At 49.0% G+C, this 26,412-nt stretch overlaps 1 protein-coding gene across 1 annotated transcript in view; it reads right to left on the reverse strand.

The window, feature by feature from the left end:
- Positions 1-26,412, reverse strand: part of LOC144159937 (uncharacterized) — a 71,669-nt gene that overhangs the window by 11,348 nt on the left and 33,909 nt on the right. The window contains exons 6-9 of the mRNA XM_077691585.1: positions 13,252-13,392; positions 9,739-9,864; positions 9,440-9,627; positions 9,060-9,190 (exon numbers count right to left, since the gene is read on the reverse strand). Of these exons, the coding sequence (XP_077547711.1) occupies positions 9,060-9,190; positions 9,440-9,627; positions 9,739-9,864; positions 13,252-13,392 (586 nt within the window). The remainder of the gene's footprint in view (positions 1-9,059; positions 9,191-9,439; positions 9,628-9,738; positions 9,865-13,251; positions 13,393-26,412) is intronic.

Consider the following 26,412-nt stretch of genomic DNA (forward strand, 5'->3'; position numbering starts at 1 on the left):
GGCGTTTTGAGTGCAGGACGATCGTATTCCCCCCTTTCCCTTTTGCGACTCGAGCAATGTGCCTCTAGGTAAGCCCTTGAAAAGTTGGTACTCTTAGGCCCCGCTTGCCACCTTTTGCTACCACTTCTCCTCTAAGTGCACTGGCCAGATTACCAAGGTGCCTGAAGGCGTACTTGCGCTTCCGGTCTATACACCACTTTCCTTCCTAGAGGTGAGCGCCACCATTTGCTCTTTCTGTCCAGACGCTAGCGCCGTCAATGAAGCGACCGCCGAAACCACCACGCTGGGCTGTTAAGTGCTCCTTTCTTTCCGTGCGCGTGCGCGCGTGTGCCCGTGCCCGTGCGCGTGTGCCCGTGCCCGTGCGCGTGTGCGCGCGCGCGTGTGTGTCTGTGTCTGTGTATGCGTGTCTGTGTCTGTGCGTGTATGTGTGTCTGTGTCTGTGCGTGTGTGCGCGTGCGTGTGTGCGTGTGTGCGTGCGTGCGTGCGCGCGTGCGCGGTGCGCGCGCGCGTGCGCGGTGTGTGTGTGTGTGTGTGTGTGTGGTGTGTGTGTGTGTGTGGTGTGTGCGGTGTGTGCGTGCGGTGTGTGTGTGCGTTGTGTGTGTGCGGTGTGTGTGTGTGTGCGGTGTGTGCGGTGTGTGTGCGGTGTGTGCGTGTGTGTGTGTGCGGTGTGTGTGTGTGTGTGCGGTGTGTGCGTGTGTGTGTGTGCGGTGTGTGTGTGCGGTGTGTGTGCGGTGTGTGTGTGTGTGTGCGGTGTGTGTGTGCGGTGTGTGCGGTGTGTGTGTGTGTGTGCGTGCGGTGTGTGCGGTGTGTGTGTGTGTGTGTGCGTGCGGTGTGTGCGTGTGTGTGTGTGTGCGTGCGGTGTGTGCGGTGTGTGTGTGTGTGTGCGGTGTGTGTGTGTGTGTGTGTGTGTGCGGTGTGTGCGCGTGTGCGTGTGCGTGTGCGTGTGTGTGTGTGTGCGTGTGCGTGTGCGTGTGCGTGTGTGTGTGTGTGTGTGTGTGTTCTATTTTATTTTCACCATCCTAATTTGCTGCTTAGAGCGGCAGTAGCGCTGGTGGTAGTGGTGCCAGTGGTTCCCCGTAGTTCCGCGATACGAACGTACTGGTATGTCACTGACAGACATAGAAATCGATATCGGGGAGTAAATACATGTTTTCAATGCCCCATGCTTGTAATGATCACTGATTAGTCATGTTTACGGAAGCGCGGACGTCGAATGCGGAGCGCGCACAGCATATGGTTATCACGCTGATCCGCGCTCTCGATGGACTTTCGACGAGGCGATGGCTACGCTGTTGACATTGCAATGCAATATAATCTTTCTGAAGTATGCATGACGGTTACTGACATAACGAAATTACATGGGCGAGAAAATAACACGGCCGCACAACCAGTCAAATTACTACTCGAAGGTTGTGCAGAAGGATCGACATTTCGGCGAGTTAACATTGGTTATCATGATCGTGATCATGATTGGCCTTACTCTGCGTAGCGCATGTGGCCTGTCGCTCGGAGCCCACCTTTGTGGAGCCGCTGTTTGCACCACAAATGCTTTACGCGATCAGCAGTAACTGTTTTTGTAATTGTAGTACTTTCGATTCCGTGACAGTGCAAAGGCATTAGAAGCTTTTCCTTTGACCGCGTTACCCGCCGCGGTGGCTCAGTGGCTAAGGCGTTGCGCTGCTGAGCACGAGGTTGCGGGTTCGATTCCCGGCCGTGGCGGCCGCTTTTCTGATGGAGGCGAAAAGCAGAAACGCCCGTGTGCACGAGATTTCGGCGTACGTTAAAGATCCCCAGGTGGTCAAAATTAATCCGGAGCCCTCCACTACGGCGCGCCTCATCGCCTGCGTTGCGTCGGCCCGTTAAACCCTACAATCAATCAATCAATCAATCATTTGACCGTGTTGTGAACAGGTTGAGCTACAGACATGTCTTGTTAATATGGACGTCTCCGTTCCCCAGAAAAATCGTCTATATTGTGAGTCGTCCAGTATAACGAATCAAGTTGAAAAACAGAAAAATCAGAAATAATTGTCCCGGAAAAGTACAAGGTTATTCAGCCCAAAAAGCGTGGTTTGCAGTGATACTTTTGATCCTACTATAGTGTCCAGAAAGTGCACCACGTCCAACTACTTGAAGTGCGCGTTCAGGGCGTCCCTTCTGTTCAAAGTATACGATAGCCGTCTCACAGCCTCGGCGAGCTTCACGTCGAGTAATGATTGTCTGTCTTCATCATCGGCTGCTTCCGTCGGAACAGAGCTTTTTTTCAAGTTGATGTGACGGTTGCGCGAATCCGCCGATAGCCTCCAGGATCTGTTTGTCTCTCACAGGTTCCCAGGCTTGGGTCTCTTCCTTTGTTTAAAAGAAAGCCAATGCTTCTAAATCTTGGTTTTTTAGCAACAAGCTGTCGAAGAGCTTCACGAAGCGCCGCGAGATCAAGTCTTACATAGCAGAGCTGCCGACAAGAATACCTTCGTCGTGCCAGCAATTCACACTTGGTGAGGCATCACCACGGATCCTGTCCACTTCCACATCCCGTGTCCGTAATAACGAGACAAAAATGCATGTATTTACCCATTTCGTCTCTAAAATAGCCATCCATAATCCGGACTGCAGGTTTCTATATTAACGGGGCAGAATTGAATGGCGAGAGATTGGTAGCCACAAATTTCGTCCATATTGCGGGGTTTTCATAATAACTGGGCCCGTATTAACGAGACATGACTGTATTTTCTAAATGAAGTGTTCACGTATCTCGAGCTGCGATTCCACATTGGGCTGCCTGCTTTGCCTGCTATCGACCAGCAGTGTGCGATGAAGAACGTTATATTTCATATCGTACGGCATGCAGGGTAATGCGTTCGTGTGAAAAATTAGATGAGATGAGATTGGATGAAAAGGAGATTGTTTAATGCCAATCAACTGTAATGACCAAACAATATATGGTATTTTGAATTGACTACAAGGAACCAGTAAGTATTGTAATGTATTTTATCGCCGCTCGTGAAAGATGCCCAGGTGGTCAAAAATAATCCGAAGCCCACCACTACGGCGCGCCTCATCACCTATGAAGCGTCGGCGCGTTTAAACCCCATTATCAATAAAATAATCAATCAACCAATCAATCAATGCTATATTGTAAAGGGTAAAGTTACTTCCAACATTTCAGGGGGTTGCGTTCCCTGTCGCAGCTTCGCGTCTGATAAATGGATTTCGCTCTGTCTGCTTGCCGTCCAAGTGCAGCCAACAAACCCTAGAGTTGGTCGTTTTTACAAAGTCGTTGCGATTTATTAACGACGCCCACCGACATCTCAACTCGGTGTCCGAAGGGGAAGCGATGCAGCAAAAACACGTCGCAACCACGGTGCATTTTCTTCAGGTAGTGTCGTGCAGATGCGTGCTGTCGGCGACTTTTCCTCGCTTCCTCTGGTTGTTTGACAACCCACCACCGCACAGTGCTGACCAGTTGACGTTTGCGCCTTGAACGGCATCGCAGCATTGGCTAAAACAGTTGAAAGTTCCGCAAAAACTAAGCACACGGTGTGAAACACTCGTCAACTACGCAGCGGGGCACACCGCACCGAGCGTTGTTAACAGCCCAGCGCGCACAGGCAACGCTGGTCCGCCGGACGCGGAAGGCGCGTGGGCCGCCGAGAGAACTGGTTTGCGAGTATTTTCCTTCTTTCCCGGCTGCTTATAGAAAATGGTGTACAGGGTGAAGAATTCATTCCTTCCGCACCCTCCTCACACGCACGCACACACACACACACACACGCACGCACGCACACACACACACACACACACACACACACACACACACACTGTTTTTTCTGCTGCTAGGCGGCAGCGACCGGTGAAATCGGCGGCCTTCAAATCGGCAGAACGAGCATTTTAGGTAGCGTTCTGACCTAAACCCAGTACTTCTCACCTGCTAACCTAAACCGTACCCACAATTTGTGCCTCGTAGTCAAACAACGAAATTGGATCCGGCATGGCACGGTGCATTCCCGGCCTCCGTGGCAGGAGCATCGCGGGGCTATTTTTAGACAAGTGCGGTGCCCCTGCAAAGCTAAAATCAACATCAGAAGCTTCTTTATACCAGGAAAGCCGAGTGAATAAATGTTGCGGCCTGTTTCATAAAAAAGAACTTTCTGGTCTGGTGAACACCACCACCACCGTCACACCGGAGCAACTTTCCCAATCGGAGGACCCTCTTAGCTCTCAAATTGACGTTTCATGGTTCATAACCAACTTTCCTTTTTTGTACACACTAATCTTTAAAGACAAACATATGTGCTCCACCTTCTACTGACTATTCAGTGGCCCATTAACACGCAATATTTGTACTCATTGAAACATTATTTAAGGTGTTTGTTTACACGCTTTACTTGGTAAACCGCATTTAGTTTACACATTCCTACAAGGCTGTCTTTTTTTAGTTTTATTATTTCGCAATCGATGGACATGTCTCGCTAACATTAGGAAAGTTGATGTTCAACGATTCAATAGAAAAACGCAGAAAGCACCATATTTGTTTGTTGCGTTACGTGGCATTTTCAACAAAATAGCCATTTTAGCAGACAAACGGACACTAACGGTGCAGCAGCACATATTTATTCTGACGTGCATAACGTGCAAGGCAAAATTTTTTTTGCAATCGTTTTATTGCTTACCGAAGAGACAGGGGGACGACTATAGGTCCAAATTCTGTGCGTAGCAAATGGTTGCACGCCACTGCATTGGCCGAAGTGTGGAAGAATACTCCGGAAGAACAGTCGTGGGATCTTTATTCCTTACTTGCACTCCGTCATAAGCACAGGAAAAAATCTGGAGGCACCACCGCATTTCCTTTACTTTCGTCCCATCACCTCCATTTGTTGAGGGAAACTAGCAACATTGTAAGGAGCGTCGAGACCCTGTCAAGATATTGCCGCGAACCATACATTGGGTTTGTTTATTTGTGTTTTGCTTTTACCGCCCGGCTGCGCCGGTCTGTGTTATCTCTGCGCCAAGGGAAGCGCGTGTTCCATTCTTTCTTTCTGTGCCGCATGTGTTATCTGTCGTGATAGGGAGAGCATTCCGATCTAACGTGAACAGCCCAGATTAATCTTCTTGGATCTACTATGTTTCGTGGTTCTCGACGTTTCGAGAACCACGCGCGCCGAAAGATAAAAAGCCTGCAGTGCGGACGCCGGAGCATTCGATCCTGCGACGCTCGCCGACGCAAGTCACTTTGTTGACTGCTGCTTCGCCGCCTCTGTATTCTTTTGAGTTGTTAGGGGAGCACAAGTTCGCTCCAATAAACTTGTTTCTCCTTGAAGACAACTGCGTCGTCCTTGGCTTCGTTACATCTGGTACAGGTGCTGGGTATTATATGGGCGATTTCAAAATTTCGCCCATACGTGTATGGAAGGCCATTCAAGGTTGTAACAGACCACCATGCGCTGTGTTGGCTCGCCAATTTGAAGGACCCCTCTGGCCGTCTTCGGCGGTGGAGCTTGTGCCTGCTGGAGTTCGACGTTACAGTCGTTTATAAATCCGGCAGGAAACACTCCGACGCCGACTGCGCCCCCGACGGGGGCGCCCGCGCCCCCGTCGACCCACCACCACAAGACGCTGATGAAGACAGCGCGTTCTTCGGGATCGTGACGGAGAGCGACCTAGCCGCCCAGCAGCGTGCCGACCCCGACTTACGCGTCATAATCGAGTACCTCGAGGGATGCAACGTTGCCGTTCCTAGGACCTTCAAACGCAGCTTACCAGCATTCAGCCTCAGAAACGCCGTCCTCGTGAAGAAGAATTTCAGTCCCGGAACAAGAGCGAATTACCTTCTCGTCATCCCCGCGGACCTTCGTGACGAAATTTTGGAAGCGTGCCACGACGACCCGTCTTCCGGACATCTCGGCACAGCCCGCACTATTGGAAAAATCAAGGCGAGGTACTACTGGCCCAGCCTTACCTCTGACGTCACCCACTACGTCCGGAGCTGCCGTGACTGCCAGCGACGAAAAACGCCGACAAGACCCGCCGGACTTCTGCAACCGATCGCCGTCCCTTCGAGACCATTTCAACAGATTGAAATGGACCTTTTAGGCCCGTTCCCTACGTCACGATCACATAACAAGTGGATTGTCGTAGCGACAGACTACATGACGCGCTACGCAGAGACCGCCGCTCTTCCGAGGGGAACTGCACAAGAAGTGGCAAAGTTGTTTATAAGCCAAGTTGTGCTGCGACATGGAGCCCCGGAAGTCCTAATCACCGACCGCGGAACGGCATTTACTGCGGAGCTGATGCAAGGAGTATTACGCTACAGCAACACGGATCACCGAAGAACGACGGCGTACCACCGCCAAACGAACGGACTAACAGAACAACTGAACCAGACAATCGCAGATATGCTGTCAATGTACGTTGAGGTTGAACATAAGACTTGGGACGAAGTGCTCCCGTATGTCACGTTTGCGTACAACACGGCTATCCAGGAGACGACGCAGCTGACGCCGTTCGAGTTTGTCTACGGTAGAAGGCCGACTACGATGCTCGACGCCATGCTTCCGCATGTAGAAGACAACGACCTCAACGCCGACGTCCACGGATATCTTCAACGTGCGGAGGAGGCCCGCCAGCTCGCTCGAGTTCGTATAACGGACCAGCAGCTGGTGGATGCGGGCCGCTACAACCTCCGACGCCGAGCCGCCGAGTACCAACCAGGGGATCGTGTGTGGGTTTGGACTCCCATCCGACGACGCGGACTCAGTGAGAAGCTCCTGCGACAGTATTTCGGACCCTACCAGATTCTACGACGTGTCGGCCAACTTACCTACGAGGTGATCCCCGATGGTGATTCCGGAACATCACGACGACGCACGCGGACCGAAGTCGTCCACGTGGTTCGCTTAAAACCTTTCTACGGTTGATAACGAATTTTATTTTTATTTTCGGACTGTCACTTATGTTAGCATCGGGTCGATGCACTCTTAGAGGGGGGGTAATGCCGCGAACCATACATTGGGTTTGTTTATTTGTGTTTTGCTTTTACCGCCCCGCTGCGCCGGTCTGTGTTATCTCTGCGCCAAGGGAAGCGCGTGTTCCATTCTTTCTTTCTGTGCCGCATGTGTTATCTGTCGTGATAGGGAGAGCATTCCTATCTAACGTGAACAGCCCAGAATAATCTTCTTGGATCTACTATGTTCTCGATGCGAATCGACGTTTCGAGAACCACGCGCCCCGAAAGATAAAAAGCCTGCAGTGCGGACGCCGGAGCATTCGATCCTGCGACGCTCGCCGACGCAACTTACATTGTTGACTGCTGCTTCGCCGCCTCTGTATTCTTTTGAGTTGTTAGGGGAGCACAAGTTCGCTCCAATAAACTTGTTTCTCCTTGAAGACAACTGCGTCGTCCTTGGCTTCGTGACAATATAATGTTGTTTGGACAACTTCGCAAAGCTGAAGAACTTGGGCATTGACTGTGGATAAACATGGACTTCAATAAATATACCCGAGCGAAGATGGAGGGGGGATGTTACGTGCACAAGGTACACCTGGAGAAGGAGGCGCAAGTAGTGGCGGGATCCGGGTTAGTTTCGGCCACCTGGGGATCTTTAACAAAACATCCTACCCACGGGCATTTTCGCTTTTAGCTCCAAATGTAAAGAGCCACTGCGGCCAGAACAAACAAACGTCCTTGGGCTCAGCTGCACAACGCCTTCGTCACTGAGCCACCGCGGTGGGTTGGTTACCTGATAGATCTTCCGGAATTCACTGAGGGGATCTATCCACCATCACATCAGCGGCGCTCTGCCAGCGGCCATCGTAGACTCCGCACGACGACGTGTTCTCACGAGTGAGCATTAAAAAGTGGCTTCCTTCAAAAATACCGAGGACCGATTTTCTTGACTCGGTCCGCTTTCGTTGGATCGTGAAAAATTGAGAAAACCACTTTGCGAGATAACGACTTCGCAACGGCCGCACTTGCAGACGCATGCTGCATTTTACGATGTATACTTTTAGAACAGGTTTGCACAAAGCAAATGTAAATTTTTAGCAAACTCGACTGGAAACATTAGTTAACTTTGCATGGTTATTTAGTTAGCGCAAGGCAGTTTGAAAACCCAGCGCCTTCGGTATTACTTTGTAATAATAAAGTTTATGGCACACTGGAGAACTTGTTCCGGTACGGTGCGCAGTACACGGTTGGCGCACTTGCGCATGTGCAGAACCAGTTTCGTCCTTCTGCGCACGCGCAATGGTACCGCGTACCCTAACGGGAGTAGTTTTTTGCTCAGCTACAACGACCTTTTATGTGGCCGTTATGTAGCGCAGTAATTTCCTAGCTGTTTGACACATGAGCTTTTAAACTTCTAACCTTTTAAGGCAGAACAGGGTATTTTATGATTTGCCTTCCTTAAGACAAACTTCTGGTGACGCCCATAGTAACATGGTTGGGTTTGTGTTCCAGCTATCTCTCACGCATGTTATCTGGCTGCAATTTTCAGAGCAAGCACCGCAACTGGAACTATAAACAAGGCAGAAGAAACGACTAGTCTGCCTTTCGTGTTGTATTCATTCGCTTGCTTTTCAAACACGCTTTTTCTCTTGTTCACGCATAGGGCATAAACGATGTAATTCTCTATTTCAAAGTACGTAAAAACTCGGGGCTGGAAATTTAGCAGAAGCTACATTTTGGCAGGGCTTGGTTTATTGATTTATTGTGGGGTTTAACGTACCGGCGCTTTGCGGGCGATGAGGCGCGCCGTAATGGGGTGCACGGGATTAACTTTGGCTACCTGGGGATCTTTAACTTGTGCTGAAATTTCGAACACACGGGCGTGTTTGCTTTTTGCTTCAATCAGAAAATCGGCCGCCGCCATAGTTTGGTTAAAATGTCGGAGCAATCTCATCAGTGTTATGTTTCACCTTGTGCATGTGCACTACTCATTGAAGCCAAGCTTCAATACAACCCGCAATAAAAATTTGGAGCCAGCAATTACCCTCCACTTTGCAGCACACTACGTGCACAACCTTTATTCTCGGCTTGAACAAAGCAAAAAGCGTCTTACTTTGGCGATACACTTCCTATCATCGACAGCAGTTCTCTGGTCCGCTGGATCTTCTCTTCGTTCAGGTTAAGGCCAAGACTGATTCCTGAGTCCTCCCCAGTCGTGTCGGATTTGAAAACATCGACAAAGGCCTTCAAGACAGAAACGTTCAGCACAAATGACCTTTAAGCGTGTGCATGTTTGCCGAATAAAAGCAAAACATACTTAAATGCTGGATTCATGCCTCTAACCAATTATCTTAGGAGATGAAGTAAAAGAAGTCGGCAATACAAATTCAATGAAACTTGATCGGACCGGGAAAACAAACAGGCATGAGATAGTGCTGGAAATCCCAACGGCTCGCTTACACGAAAGCTTAGCCCTCACATACAACTGCTTACCTTAAGCGTGGCTACCGAAGATAAATGGGTGCTGTTCAGCCAGCCCAGACTATATCTCCTCTTTCTGTTGTCAAATCTTTTTTTCAAGCCTCGGAGATCTCTTCCTCCGTAGATTTCCTCCCACAAGTACATGAGATAAATGTGGTCGTTGGGCAAAGACAGGTGCCAGTAGATTCCATTTTCTGGTTCTAACAAGGATATAAACATAAGTGTTTTCAGAAGGTGCTCATTAATATATCTCATATCACACCGTATAAAAGAATTGGATTAAATTGCTGCATCGAGGACAGCATGCTTACCTCCCAGTTCTCCAGTCGGAAGCAGTGTCATACGTACATGTATGTCCTTGCAGATATTAGCTCCAGTCCAGTTAAACTTTCTCTTGTCCCGAATATTTGAGATATCATAAAAACAGGCAATTTCCGCTGAAAAAAAAAAGTTATCAACATTTCTATGCAACTGAGGGCTGGCATACTGAGACTTCCCCGAATCTTTACACTTCAAAAAGTGTCCTATCTGTTGTGCAGTGCTATGATCTCAAAACCTGGGCGCATTCCGTTTTCAGAAAACACTTTCAGAGAATGTATTACGGTTTGAGCGTTAAAAATGTGCTCCGTACCACCCTCTCACTTGTGTAGGCACCCACGCTGCCAATCTGCTCTTGGACACGTGCGTGCATATGTACGAGTTTAGAAGCAACACAGCCGGTGTATCAAGATCGTGCACACTACGAAGGCTTCGCGCAATTACTCTTCGGCAGAACTATGCGAGGCGGCCGAGGAAATTCCTTAGAATGGCCTCACTCGCCTGCCCGGGGTATCTTTCCCTCCAGATACAGCGGCCGCCGACAGCACCGGACACCAGCCCAGCGAAGCACAAGTCACCGAAGGGACCCTGTCACGCTTGGGCCTTCTGCGAAGACCCCCGGATCTTAAGAGATCATCGGTGGCACCAGCCTACCACCGCACGGGCTGAGCCGTGGTAGCCGCTGTAGACAGCACCCGTCTTCACGCATTGTCACGCACAAGTGCTGTCCTCCACTCTACATCCAGCTTGCCGATTCTCTGCGACGTATCGGGTGACGCTCATTCGAGATAGCTTGGCTTGACTGTGCTACAGTCAAACCCCAATATAACGAACCGAGATGGAGCGAATTATGCTATATATCCAACAAAAGCAAATTCGTCACGAAAATTTCTGCAAAGCATATTCCTTATAACGAAGTTCTAATGAGATATATCCAACTCCGCGCGCCTACAATTGCCACCGAAATGCATGGTCTCAGAGCGGCTGACTATCACGATTGAGATGTTCAGCCTTGCATAGAGCGACATGATGCCTGACACCTTTCGTAACTCTTTCCGACACCCGATATTCACGACGGATCTCATCCAGTCAGTGAGTCCGGACTGAGACGGCATCATCGGCGAACTGCGCGAAGAGCTCGCCAACATTCCATATGCTGTGCCGAAAAAGTATCCTTTGCGGATCTCCTGAGTAAACGGCTTTGCCTTCACTGTGAGCCCCTGAGGCACAGACAACCTCACTGATGTCATGGCAGCTGGTGCTGCTGAAAGCACCGAAGAGACAAGCGGCATCCTCAGTCTCTACGGGGCGTTAACTAAGGTTAATGAAGCGCTTTAACAAGTCGATGTGTTCTGCCAATATTACTTCGATATTGAAGGGCACAGACTTGAACTGGCGCAAACGACGTTTATGCCAAAACGAAAGTGAAAACAAAAATCACCGCTCTTTTGTGAAATAGGCAGTTAAGGCGGAAAGTAGCTTTAGTGCATACAATAAATGGATTGTTTTGTGTAACGTAAGGGCATAATTTAAGCGTTTGTTTCTCTACGACGTCAGAATGGAAGGGGGGTGTCACGTATTGCGAACTCATAAAAAAAAATTGCTATAGGCGGGTTTGGCTAAATCGAACTATTGGATATATCGAACTAACCACGGTGCATATTACTGTTCGCCATAACCGGGTTCGACTGTACTGCAAGGCATGCCGACCCTCCGGCAAAGTCAATCGGCCGGCCACCAGCGCATCGTCGCAATTCGTTCACTCAGTTGAAAAAAGGCAACTACACGATCTGTGCCGGGAAGAACGTTCCATTAGTTTGTTACTAGCTCCACACAAACGTTCATGCGACACTTCGCTGATGCTAGTAGAAAATCTAACGCAAACTGAAGAGTCAGCGAATTTAATATAGGTATTACGGTAATAAACCAGAATTTCAATGGTAAAGCGTTAACCCGAGTTGTGTGATGCAGGTTTTGCCGTAGGTAAACCCGCACTGGGGCCAGGAGCACGCCGACATTTACGGTGGCTTTTCTGCCAAAGGAATGCATTCGATAGAACTAAGATATTATTGAGAATTTGGGGGACTGTTACTTCAGAAGTGTTATTCAAGAAATATTCATCTAAGCTGCGAGCGATGCTGAAACTAAAGAGAATAAACAGGCTATAGAACATATATTTTGTATTTCCCTCCCCCGACAGTGCTGTGGTTATCGCCGAGTGGTCTGAAGCAGTGGGTGCATTGCTTCGCAGTTCGCGAGTTCGAATTCCTTATAGCGCATGTGTTTCTTTTTCACAGAGTTATTTTTAAACACTTGGCTAATGTTTTCTCTACTGAATTTGCCATTTTCCAGTGCAACCTCCTGTGCTCCACGAGCGAGTTGGGAGACTAAGTGCAGACTGACACAGACACGCTGGCGAGATTTCGTTCACGTCAAGTTGACATAAGCACCGAAGACTTGCGGGAACAGTGCCCAATAATTCGACGGTCGGAGTGGTGCGAACATGACTCTTAGGACACAGGGACGAGTCATGCAATCTCTAAAGTTGAGGCGAAGCACCTCATAGTTGAGCGTCTCCAATGGCGTGGATGGCGTTCAGCCACTGCGTGCACCTCGGACAATGAAGGTAACAATTTCAAGCGGTGCTGGCACAGTTATCTGACCCATTCCATGTCTGACATCGTGGCAGAAGCAGTATGCAGATTCCTGAGATATCTAGCATGCCCACGCAACGACAATTGATGCCACGCATGTTGCATGGAACCCAAACCCCAACTGGTTATACCTTCAGTCCTGGACCTTGTCCAATCACATGGCACCTCAAAACCGCGTCGCTATTTTTAGGGGTGATGCCCCTTACAGCCTCGGCTGACGGCGACTCCTGTTGTGATTGTCAGCATCTCATGTTGTCACGGTAGCAACACGCAATGCAAACATAAACAGCAGTTCGACAATTTCACTTAGGTTTACCTAGAGAAAAAGCGATTTTCATGTACTGCACCACCACAGGTTGCAGACATTTTTTTACAACAAAATTTCTATTTTAATTTGACAACATAAACATGTTTCATAGCTGCAGCCATGTTATTACTTGAAGCAACAGCCGCATAGTCAGCTTATCGAATAGATAACGAAGACATATTTACAGTCACTGCTACCGCACTTATGCCACGTTTGGCAGCATCCTGCAGGACATTCTCCGCAGTCTGCAGTATGAATCCTTCGCAGAGATCAAATAACAGTGCTGCTGGCTACAACAAATAACACAGAGCCAACTAGCGTTCCCCACTATATGCACATTTTAACATGGCCAGATTTTAACATTCCTTAGGTTGCCAAAGTGGCTCTAGTGTTGTCACTTTCCACAGGCAAGGGAATGCTGAAGGCCTACTTGACAGGAAAATTAAAACTATACTCCCTGGTTATTGTCACCGGGATACATGCCAGAATGCAGGGCACACAAATTCGACAGTACCAGTGGCGTAAATTGGGAGATATTTCCTTACGCGGGCCAGCTGGTGGAAGCGTTGTCGCCACTGTGGTGGTGGGAGTCGTGGTGGTGGTGGTGGTGGTGGTGGTTGTGACTGGTGGCGTAGGATAATCTGTTTCGCTTAGGTCCGTTGTGATGGCGCTTGTCGGCAGTTGTCCTTCAAATTGTGGAAGAAGGAAGGAGTAACAAAATTAACAGCCACATTCTTCACACAAAAACAATTCAAGGAAACCGATCGTGAAAAAAAGCTTATTACCAGGGACGTGTTTTATGCTACTTTTCAACACGTCACAAGTAGATTCCAGTCATGCGGCAAAGGACATTACTTTCTACAGTCTCATGAAAGCCAAAGTAGCTTACGTACTCAGTAAATACAGACAATGGAGGTGGGGGTCGCCACCAAGTTCGCACAGGCAGTGCACGTCATTACTAAGTGACATTCGTGACATCCCACATTTTAGCAGCGATACCATGAGCAGCGTGCGCCAACTAAACTGAGCGCGCTGCTCCACCACAGCAGCGCCACCATAGGCCGCAAATGGGTCCTATGACAGGCGAGGTGCACCACAGCTGTCTACGAGATAGTCGTTCGGCAAGGCGAACGATGCAATCCAGTACGCTGGGTTTGGCCATCATGGCAGTTCCGTATTTTTTCCAGCAGAGCACTTTAGCGGCCCTGCTTGTCGCCATAGGTGGTCCGTTGGCACGGTACCTAGCCATCGCAGTGGCGCAGCGCAACGCACTCACGCAGAGTTTTCAAAAATATCCCAGCTTGTCCCTCGACTCAGTGTTCTGGCCAGAAGTTAAAAGAACACTCGAGGAAGAGTTTTATATGGGCAGAACCCTTAAAAACTCATGGAACCGCTGGCACTGGCACTGGCACTGGAACCGCTGGCTGGCACTTATCAACATACCAACGACACAGCCATTCTTGTACAGCGCAACATCTCAGCACAACGGGACAGCCTTGTTGACAGCCCTATCCCTCACGACTTCTTAACTCTCTTCCCTGCCAACAGCACTCAACCACCAATTTACATACTCAACATCTATAGTAAACCCTCGGAACATCATCACAACTTCAAACCCCTCTTTGTAGCCGCCAAAGCCCATGCTGCGCAGCACCCCCTCATTATTACTGGGGACTTAAATGCTCCCCACACGGCCTGGGGCTATCGACGCGATACTAAGAAAGGAAGACACCTCTGGGAGCTCCTCCAAACTCAGCATTTTACTCTCGAGACACCTCCTGATCAGCCAACGCGAGAAGGAAATAGCGTCCAAAGAGACTACACCGGACCTCGCGATCACCTATCACACAGGGCCAACCACCTGGCAGCGTCTAGACTATACACTAGGTAGCGATCACCGCATTATACACTTACAAGCTTCTAACCAACCCCCTAACCCCCCGCGCAAACTCCAAACTCATAACCGATTGGGCTGCCCTCCGGGAATTTCGTGCTTCTAACTCCAGTGACACAACACGTACACCTCTAGCACAGTGGACACAACAACTTCTCCAAGATGTTCACAGGCACCAACGTCCCCTAGACCCAGCCATACCATCTCCCCATGTAGACGCCAGACTACACCACATGTGGGAAGCTCTTGGCAGCCTTAAACGCCGTTGGCGTAAGCACCGTTATAACAGACAACTCAAAACACGCATTGCCCACCTCGTAAAGTCTATAGAAACCCACTCCCAAACGCTAGTCCAGGCAGCCTGGGACACTGTATGCGACAGCATTCGAAATGACATCAGCATGAAGCGCACATGGGCTCTCCTAAGACACCTGATGGATCCCACTTCCTCTCGAACTATCCAATCTACTCGAATAACCCAACTAGCCCGTCAGTTAACCCACTCCAATTTCACCTGGCCCCATGCACTAACCCAGCAGTACGTCCCAGCAGGCTCACCTGAGCCACTGCCTCAATACACCGGCCCCCCTAACGAACCCCTTGATCTACCAATCCTTGAAGCGGAAGTGAGGGCAGTCCTACATGACCTCCGACTGCAGTCAGCTCCAGGTGGTGACCGCATTACCAATAAAATGCTCCGTAATTTAGACGACCCTTCAATAAAATATCTCACCGATCTGTTTAATGCTTACTGGGAAGAAGGAACCCTCCCTCCCGATTTTACTTACGCAGAGGTCACTCTCATTCCTACACCAGGGAAACCCCTCTCCCACATTAACTTTCGGCCTATATCGCTTACTTCTTCCTTAGGGAAACTGATGGAGCGAATAGTACTTGCCCGGCTCAATAACTACATTGAGGACAAACAGTTACTTTCCCCGCACATGTATGGATTCCGTGCAGGCCTTGCGGCTAATGACGTGCACCTGCGCTTGTACACAGATCTCCTCCAGCAAACTCCCAAACACGACTATTCGGCCATCTTAGCCCTAGACTTACAAAAAGCATTTGATCAGGTAACTTATCAAGCCATACTTCGAGGCCTTGCCAACATAGCTCCTGGTGTTCGTACATACAATTAGCTAAAGGCATTCCTCTCAAATCGCACGGCACGCTACAAAATCAGTGACCTCCAATCCCCCACTTACCAACTCCCGTCCATTGGCACTCCACAAGGTTCAGTCCTCTCCCCCCTCCTTTTTAATCTCGCTGCCTCCAATCTTCCCCCCATCTTGGACAATATCCCTCGGCTATGCTATAGTATGTACGCTGAAGACATCACCCTTTGGGTAACTGGGGGCAGCGACGCAGATATAGAAGCAACACTTCAAGCAGGAGTATCAGCGGTACAACAGGCAGCCCAGAAAGCTGGTTTAACATGCTCGCCACCAAAATCCGAACTCCTCATGCTATCCCCACACGCCACCACACCTAAAACAGCACCCAGCGTGCATGTATTTCTGGATAATGCTCCTATACCAACTGTGAATCGCATAAAAATACTCGGCCTAGTCATACAATCCAATCGCCGAATCACATCAGTCCTACACACCCTTTCCTCGCATATAACGCGAATCATAGGCCTCCTGAAGCGCGTAACTGCTAGGGGCCACGGCCCCACGGAAAAGGACCGCTGCCGATTTATCCAGGCATTTCTACTGAGCCGCATTACATATTCCCTCCCATATCTGTCCCTTTCTACCACGGAGGTCACCAAAGTAGATGGACTCATCCGTAAGGCCTACAGGGCTGCTCTCGGCTTGCCTCATCACGCATCCACTGCCAAACTATGGGCCACCGGAACCTACAATTCCCTGGACGAATTAATTGAAGCACACCGTACGGGCAAGATACATCGCCTGGCTAAACACACACCTGGCCAACTCTTACTTAAGGAGGCACAAATACATACTCCTCTTACATCAACCCCCACGGCTCGCATTCCACCTGATTACAGAGATTGCATAACAATCCGTCCACTCCCCCGCAATATGAACCCTCCTCATCATACTGCACGACGAGCTGCTCGAGCGCGTGTCCTCGTTTCCACTTTCCCCCCTTCGCCAAACACCTTCTACGTAGATGCTGCAGCACACAGGCACAAGCCGACCTTCACTGTAGCTGTCGTCTCCTCGCCGACTACTACTCCTCTCACGTCTCTCACTATTTCCACCACAACCCTACACGTTGCGGAAGAGGTAGCCATAGCCCTGGCTCTCGCACACCGGCCTCCCCCTGATCTAATATTATCTGATTCAAAAACGGCCATCAAAACTTTTGCTAGCGGCACTATCTCCACGCTAGCCTGCAAAATTCTGCTTCAAAATTCTGCCCCCCCAGCATCCCACGGAGCTCCTCTGGTTGCCCGCACACACGGGACTAGACGGCGCGGAGTGGGCTCATAAGGCTGCACGAGCACTCGTCACCCGTGCGCCTGACGAGACCACTTCCGGTCAAGGAGTTTACTCCGCCAGGGACTCCCTCACCACTTACAGGGAGGTTACAAATTACTACCGCCTCTCCCGCAACACGTTGCCCCCGGCTCACCCATCTCTAACCCCCGCGGAGGAACGGCTGTGGCGCCTCCTCCAAATGGAATCGCTCCCCAACCGAGCCCTCCTTCATCACATCTATCCATCCGCCTACCCCTCTCCGTTCTGCCCACATTGTGGCGCTAAATGCACAGTGCAACACCACATGTGGACCTGCCCCTCTGACCCCCACCCCACCATAACTTCCCCTGACCACTGGACGGAGGCCCTGGGCCGCTCGGACGAAGACTCCCAGCGCCCACTGGTCACCCGAGCACAAGCCGTGGTGGCGGCTTCTTAGGCCAGTGGTGTCAATAAAAGTTTTTATCTCTCTCTCTCTCTCAAGAAGTCACCATTTCTGCGTAACTGCCCCAGGACTCTCCGCTCAACCTCGTGCCGAATAGTTCCAAAAGCACCCGTGAAATGGCGCCATTGTGCTGTTACAACATGGTCGTCAATTAAGAGCCATATGAATTCCAGTTAACCAAGACAACTCCCACAGAGAAAAAATATTCAAAAAGTTCCAAACTGAAATCCTCCTTCTCATTATGTGACCAAAGCTTTATGCAACCATTGTACTAACAGTATTTACCTCTTCATACAGGCCCCCGCACGGGGCACCTTGGGCATTCTTGGTGACGGTACTGGCGACACCGCGGACCCCGAGGCCCCACACTCACGCTGTGACCAACCGTGGCAATGAGTCTAAATAAAGGCGGAGGGATAGAAGCCTCTAACGGTGGCCGTCGGAGCCTTGGTCAAGCTCCGCCCGATGGGCTCCCAGTCCGTTTAGCGGGCGGGGAGCTCCGGGACCTCTAGTTATCAGGGTAAAGCTAGAGAAGAAAGCACCCCTGTTCCCTGCTCTATACTATTGCGCATGGTATTTTCTAAACCCTTTTCTAAACCTGATCGGGCCCCGAAGAGGTCCCGCACTGAATCCATCTTCAAGCCAGTTTCAAACCTTGTGTTCGAAAACCCGGAGAACTTCCCACGATTTTTGGTCAAGCAACCAGTTGACAAAGAAACACCAATCACCACCAAGTCCGTGTTCCTTATCGCAAAATTTATCGAAAGTGTTGTTGGAAAAAACTACGAGGCAAAAATCTAACCTCTGGTGACATGCTGATTGAAGTCAAGAGTAAAGAACAGTCTTCTAACTTGTTAAAGCAAACAAGCATTGGAGATCGATCGATCACTGTGACACCCCACCGTACTCTCAATCGCTGCCAAGGAGTTATCTCGTCAGTTGAACTTTTTAATGAAAGTGATGCTGATATCCTCGAAGGCCTGCGTGAGCAAGGTGTTACGGCAGTCAGACGTATCACAATGAGGCGCGATGGAAAAGAGATAAGAACCAAACATATAATCCAGACGTTTGACCGCAGCACCCTGCCAGTGTCCGTAAAAGCAGGTTTCCTCCACTGCCAGACGAGACCATACATCCCGAATCCGCGACGCTGCTTTAAGTGTCAACGGTACGGGCATGGTATTAACAACTGTCGAGGCCAAGAAAGATGTGCACAATGCTCAGAGCACGATCACAAGTAGGACGGTTGCCGCACAGCACAGTTCAAATGTTGTAACTGTGATGGGCCTCACGCCGCTTACTCTCGGTCGTGTCAGAAGTTCAAAGACGAGAAGGAAATGATAAATCTCAAAGTAACTGAAAACATTTCATACCCAGAGGCTCGGAAAAGACACGCGATGCTTCCTTCAGGAAGCTACGCCGACGCTGCTTGCCGGGGGTTGGGGCGGCGTAACGTTTCGATGAGAACCCAGTACAGCTCCGCTGACTTGGTCCCGCCACCGCCCCCCACCATGCTGCCCACGGCAGCCAACGCCGCCACAGTGCCTGCGGACTCCGCAGTCACAGTGGCGACAAACACGCTCGGAGGTGGTGTCGCCTCACCCGTGCCTGTTCCAATACCCCTCTGTGGCTCTGGGGGTACTGCGAACTCTGACATGGGGGCAGCGGCTGCCGCTTCGTCATCCGCCCCGCCGCGGCCTGCACATGGGCCAAGGCCACCAAGCGTCCCTCGGGGCGCCCGTCCAAAGGAACGTGACCCAATGGCAACTCCAAGGGCATCAGATGATGAAATGGATTTAACGCCATCCTCACCGGCATCACAGACGCCCAAGGAGAGACGGCACTCTTTTGAGCGCCAAAAAAAGCCACTGCCCAGAGTAACAGCTCCTACAACGAACACACAATACGCACATAAAAGACCCCTTGAATAATGAAACTACTCTACTAGCAGCATCAATTTTCTTTGCGGACTTTTATGGCAGTTCACAACATTGTCCAATGGAACTGTAGGGGCCTAATGGGAAACCTCGATGACTTCTATGAAATCCTGCAGAAACACCAGCCAAATATCGTGTACCTACAAGAAACACATTTAAAACCCACAGAAACCAACTTCCTCACTCAATACGCGGTATTCAGAAAAGACAGACAGCTGCACTCACTCGTCGGGTGGTGTAGCAATTGTCGTGCAAAAATATGTTCCCTGCAAATCTCTTCAGCTACTCACTCCCCTCGAAGCAGTGGTTGTCCGGGCAATAATTTTTAGTAGGTTAACTACAGTCTGCTGCTTATGCATTCCTCCTGACTACCACCTGTCAAGTTCAGAATTCGAATCCCTCATTGCCGAGCTTCCGGAACCTTTTCTACTTGTAGGCGACCTTAAAGGAGTACTGACACGAAAATTTCGTTTTTCGTTTTTTTCGCTGCTATGCGTGCCTACCAGCCCACTAGTCATAGAATGACAGATTAGACGGTCGAGCGCAGCGTAAACATTTATTTACGGCGTCGTTTATTCGTGCCAGTTTCGGTTTCGACTGAAAAACGCCGAGCGGCCGCCATAACAGGATGTATCACATGACGTCACGATTATTGCCGCATCGCTGCCTCTCTGGAAGCGCGCGCGAGCGAGCGCAGGCGCGCGCCCAGACCGGCCGAGGTCTTTGCCGTCCCCACACGCCCGGGCAGCATGACGTTAGTCCCAAAACCATGACGTGTACATACGCCCGAGCAGCGCGCGCCAACCACAGCCAGCGCGTCGGCTTCGTCACGGGAGCCCCGGCGTCGGCAGTTTGGGGCAAGTAGCACATGATGTCATGTCGGCCCGCTCTTGGCTTTCTCGTGCGAGCGAAGATTAAAATGGATTTTAAATATGTTTCGCCGAACTGTTGCTGTTGAAACTTGCTGGGAGATATCTCCTGATAAAAAGGAAGCGTTTTACATAGTTATCACAGCTTTGAAATTTCGTGTCAGTACTCCTTTAATGCTCACTGTGAACTCTGGGGGTGGGAGCGCACGGATGCCCGAGGTCGCTTGCTGGTAAAGTTTCTTTTATCATCCGGAGCCTGCCTATTCAATAAAAAACAGCCCACGTACAACACACCACACATACTGGCACATCGATCTGGCTATAGGCTCTTCTATTCTTTTTCCGCTTGCTGAATGGGGAGTGGACACTAACCCATACAGAAGTGACCACTTCCCAGTCACCCTAAGATGTCGAGAATCTGGCCCCCATAGTTCAATTCATATAAAAAATTCAGATAATGTGATGCCGACTGGGAAAGTTTAGGAAAAAATCAAAACTCCCCTACACTACCATCAGCCATTTAGACATTGATGAACATTGTAGCTTCCTCACATCGCATCTTCTTGAGTCTGCCGAAAGCGCCATTCCGCAGAGCTCGAGCGGTACTCGTAATCTTGGGACGCCTTGGTGGAACGAGGAATGCAGACTTGCGCGAAAGGCCCAAAATAAGGCATGGGGTGTCTTACGCAGATATCCAACGGCTGAAAACTTAGTAGCCTTCAAGCGATCAAAGGCACTGGGTAGGCGCACTCGCTGGCAGGCCAAAAGAGATAGCTGGCGGTATTTTTCAACTTCAATAAATTCGTATACGGATGCGCGGAATGTATGGAATAGAATTCGAAAGTTCAAAGGACAGAAAACGCACAATGTACATTTGGTGTGTGCTACTGGTGACACGCTTTTAGACCAAGCAAATGCACTTGCACAACATTTTGAATGCATATCGAGCTCTGCCCATTACACAAATACCTTCATCCAATACAAGAAATCTGTAGAACGCAAGCCGATTCGGGATAACAGACAATCAGAAGAGTGGTACAACTCTTAAATCACTATGCAGGAGCTAATGTTTGCTCTCGGCAGGTGTAAGGCTTCTTCACCTGGGCGAGACAGCATCGCGTACACCATGATCCAGAATCTTCACCCAGACACCCTCGAAACACTCCTTTACCTTTACAACAAAATATGGCTAGCAGGACGCTTCCCTACCTCTTGGAGAGAGGCAATAGTAGTGGCTATACTGAAGGAAGAGAAAGATGCCTCGTTCCCAACAAACTACCGGCCAATTGCCCTCACCAGTTGTTTAACTAAGGTATTTGAGAAAATGATAAATAGAAGACTGACATATTTCCTTGAGTATAATGGCATCCTGAATAACTGCCAGGCAGGATTTCGGTCAGGTAGATGCACAGCAGACCAGCTGGTAGCGTTTGAGTCATGTCAAAGATGCCTTCATACATACACAATATTGTCTCTCTGTATTTTTTGACCTTGAGAAGGCATACGATACTACTTGGCGCTACGGCATCCTTCGTTACCTCAAATCTATTGGTATATCAGGAAATATACTTAACGCAATAGAAGGATACTTGTCAGAACGGACATTTTGTGTAAGGGTTGGGACGGCACTCTCCAGATTGTTTGTGCAAGACAATGGGGTTCCTCAGGGTGAAGTATTGAGCTGTACTTTATTTATTATCAAAATTAACACGCTCAGAAAGTCGTTGCCACCTTTAATATCATGCTCCATGTACGTTCACGATGTACCGATTAGTTACAAGTCGTGCAACCTCTCAATGTGTGAAAGGCAAATTCAACAAGGTATAAATAAACTCTCTAAATGGACTGAAGAGAAGGGCTTTAAATTAGTCCCACAGAAAAGTACCTGTATCCTATTCTCAAAACGTCGTGGGCTCTGTCGTGAACCTGACCTTACTTTAAATGGACTACCACTAGCTGTCACAAAAGAACACTAGTTTCTGGGCCGTCTCCTTGATGAAAGACTGACATTTATATCACGTTTAAAGAAGACCAAATTAAATTCTTAAAAACATTAAATATACTGAAAGTCCTGTCTCATCAGTCCTATGGTTCAGATAAGGAGTTCCTCTTGCATCTTTTTACCAGCTTGGTTAGGTCCCGCATGGACTATGGAAGCGTGGTATATGGCTCAGCCAGCAAAACTGCTTGAAAAATGTTAGACCCAGTTCTACACCTCGGGCTCCGTCTTGCGTCTGGCGCTTTCCCTACAAGCCCCGCCTAGAGTTGGCATGTAGAGTGTGACCGGCGGTGTTTGGAGTACCAGCGCATGTTTACGGCCCTAACGTATGCTCTTAAGATGTCTTTAAATATAAGGAATTCATGTAACACTATTATCAAAGACACATCCACTATGAGCGTGTGTTCAAACCGTCCTTCACTTTCTCCGCCTTTCGCTTTGCGAGTGAGAAGACAAACTGAAGAACTAGGGATATCCTTCAATGAACTCTATGAAACCAGTGTAACAGACCTCACTGCACCCTGGGATGTTTCATCATTTGCCTGCGACCTTTCCTTTAGAGAGATCGTTAAGAGGAATGCACCAAGAAAGCTAATTGTACAACGTTTTCTACACATACAACACAAGTACCACCAGTACCATGCTTTCTATACAGATGGCCCGAAAAGTGCTACTGCTGTTTCATGTGCTGCACATGGCCCTAACTTTTGCAGTGTAAAAAGGATGAATGTAAATTCTGGAATTTTTACGGCAGAAGCACATGGAATTCTTCTAACACTACAGCACTTTACACGAACAAAAACACAGCAATCAATTATTTTTACAGATTCTCTGAGCGTCGTCACCTCGCTGCACTCACGAAAGCATAGTCGCAATGTTATCATTAACAGAGTCAGTCAGGAAATGGCGACAGCACATGCTCTAGGGCTGAAGATAATAGTATGCTGGGTTCCAGGGCACTATGGTATACGAGGAAATGAGATCGCTGACAAAAATGCTGCGCTGGCCGCTTCGCGCAGTGATGTCGAAATCTCACAGGTACCATACGCGGACATGAAACCAGTAATACGAACACTTTTCTGCGAACGCTGGCAACAACACTGGGATAAACAAACACACAATAACGAACACACAATAAAACCACAGATAGGCAAATACATGAAAGAGAAACAAAATGGGTTCAAAGAAACATCCATGTGCAGGCTTCGAATAGGCCATACACTTGGCCCACATTCATATCTCCTAACTCGTTCATTACCCCCAGTCTGCAGCAGATGTGCTGAGCGGCCTACAGTACTACACATATTAATCGAATGCAAACCCTTAAACGATTTGAGACAGCGACACTTCCCTGATTTATACAAGTGCAGAATTCCACTTCATCCCTCTTTATTTTTAGATGACGATACCAGTGGTCACGAACAAACGTATTATCATATCTCGCTGAAGCCAATTTTTTAAATCTCATCTCGTACCACATCTAACTTTTGGATCTCTCACCATTAAGAGAGCTACCGAGGGTTACGCACCCATCATGGTCACCCTCATCCACCATTATGACTATCTTCATATTTTTAATATGAGGGCCCCTTACACCCATATATTAAGCTCATTTATATGTTAGGATCATATTCATACCACACATATTTTAGACACTAAAATGACAGCGAAGGACCGCTAAATATTATCTTGGCGCTCTTTGGCCTTGGCTGCCCTTGCGCCATAAACACCCACATACTTCTACTATACTACTCCTTCATATAGGCAAACATTCAACATGTACTACGGAGACAGATACTGCGGTAGACATACCTTGGGATATAAGATCGAAGCGAAACGTTCCCCCACTGCCAAGAAACATGAACCCCCAGAGTCACGAAGGCAGAAGAATGGCCAGGGCGCTGGCCCTTGAAAGACAATATGGCCAATCGAGTACGACAGTCTTCACGGACGTGGCGGACTCCACGCGCGCAAACATCGAAACAGCGGTGGTCGCCACTCCCACTGCTCTCATTACAAGTTTCACCCTTCGCAAGTCCACCATCCTCGAAGCACGAGAAGTGGCGCTCGCACTAGCCTTAACGCAGACCCAAGCCACGACCATCATTACGGATTCACCAGCGGCGTGTCGAACGCACAAGGCTGGAAGAATTTCTAAGGTAGCCGCACAAATTATAAGCCAACCCCCCCCCCCCCCCCCCCCGGCCGGGAACAGTCAAGATTATCTGGGCACCTGCTCACTCATCCTTCGCGGCAATCAAGCGGCGCACGCTTACGCCCGGAACGTGCTCGCCGGGCACCGCAAGAGGATGATGAGCGGGCACCGCAAGAGGATGATGAGAGGACCCGTCCCTCACTCATCACATACGGCCTCACCCAACACTACATGCTGACACGACGCACCTTCCCGCCGACGGCCGACCAGCTAACAAACGAACAACAAGTCACCCTTCGACGGCTTCAAACTAACACATTTCCACACCCCTCGCGCCTACTCACCATCCCCCCTCGTTATACTACCCCCTGTGCAATCACTGCGGCAGCCCAGCTACACCCTACCATTTGGTCTGGGCCTGCCAGTCAAACCCAGACCTTGATCCAATCCCTAATGCAACTCATGTGCATGCAGTGGGAGAGTGAGTTTGCCAGCCCGGACCTAAGTAAGCAGCTTTGGCTCGCTGAAAGGGCGAAGACGGCAGGCCGCACCAACGGAGTCCTGGACTGAGGACCCCGCCCACGACCACACTCTACTTCACTGTTAATAAAGTTTGCTCCTCCTTGTGCAGTTGTAAGCATGGTATTTCGTTTTTTTCTGTTCAATTTTATGAAAGATTTACACTCCCAGTAATTTGTTTTACTAGCAGAAAAGTACTTCAGCTTTCTGGAGCTGATTTCCCTGGCAAGAGAATGTATAAAGTGTACCTTAAAGGGACACTGGCGTGATTTGTAGACTACTTCTGCAATTACAGTTTGGAGTTTGGGCATTGTTTCAACCACTCGTGTTGCTGTTCTTTCTGCATCCTCTTTGCTGATTTCCTATGACACTACGTACGACGCCTACTCTTTCGGATTGTCTGCAGTTGTAAGCATGTTATTTCGTTTTTTTCTGGCCAATTTTATGAAAGATTTACACTCCCAGTAATTTGTTTTACTAGTAGCAAAGTACTTCAGCTTTCTGGAGCTGATTTCCCTGGCAAGAGAAGTATAAAGTGTACCTTAAAGGGACACTGGCATGATTTGTAGATTACTTCTGCAATTACAGTTCGGAGTTTGGGCATTGCTTCGACCACTCTGGTTGCTGTTCTTTTTGCATCCTCTTTGCTGATTTCCTATGACACTACATATGACGCCTACTCTTCCGGATTTTCTTGACTGTGCTGACTGCACGGCTTGCTGATTACACAACCGACAAAATTCTTCGGCCAGCCCCCGGCTACTTGTCGCACTTTTATCGAGCAGTAAGCTGTAAGCCTTACCAAGACTTTTGGCACGGAAAGTGTGGGGTTGTTCTATTAGTGCGTAAACAGTTTTAACCTTAGTAAAGTCGAAGTAAAAATATGCATATTGCCTTACGACGCTCCGCTGACTTTCCTTCTGGGGATTTGAAGCAATAGTAACACAGTCACTGACCAATTCAAAGAAAGTATAAAGACGTTTCAGACGTTGCTGTTTCTTCAGACAATGCCTGACCATACAAACTTTCGTCGAACCCTTGACGACAAACTTTCGTCGAACCTTCCCGGTACTTGTACGCCACACATACTTGTACGAGTGGCACGCCTCTAACAAACCAAATGTTAAATTAAAAGCAGGAGAATTGTCACCGAACCTAATTTATATAACATTCAACTGAAGCAGTTATGCAAACCGTACAACCAATGTACATTCGCAACTTGGTAGCACAATATTTCTTGAAAATGTCAATTTTGGAGATACTATGGTTGCAACATTGTCAAAAAGTTCGACACCCGTAATATGTTTGCGGAGAGAGAGATTTATTTTCACCGCGCGATTCGTCGAAAGGCCTGACTTTTGATACGCAAAGTTGCTCCTGAACAGGACCAAATCCGCCAGAGAACCTTAATGCTTTTGCGCTCACAAGGTGGCCT

This window comes from Haemaphysalis longicornis, unplaced genomic scaffold, assembly GCF_048455015.1.
Source record: "Haemaphysalis longicornis isolate Haplotype H1 unplaced genomic scaffold, Haemaphysalis longicornis Haplotype H1 scaffold_10, whole genome shotgun sequence".
Lineage (NCBI taxonomy): Eukaryota > Metazoa > Arthropoda > Arachnida > Ixodida > Ixodidae > Haemaphysalis > Haemaphysalis longicornis.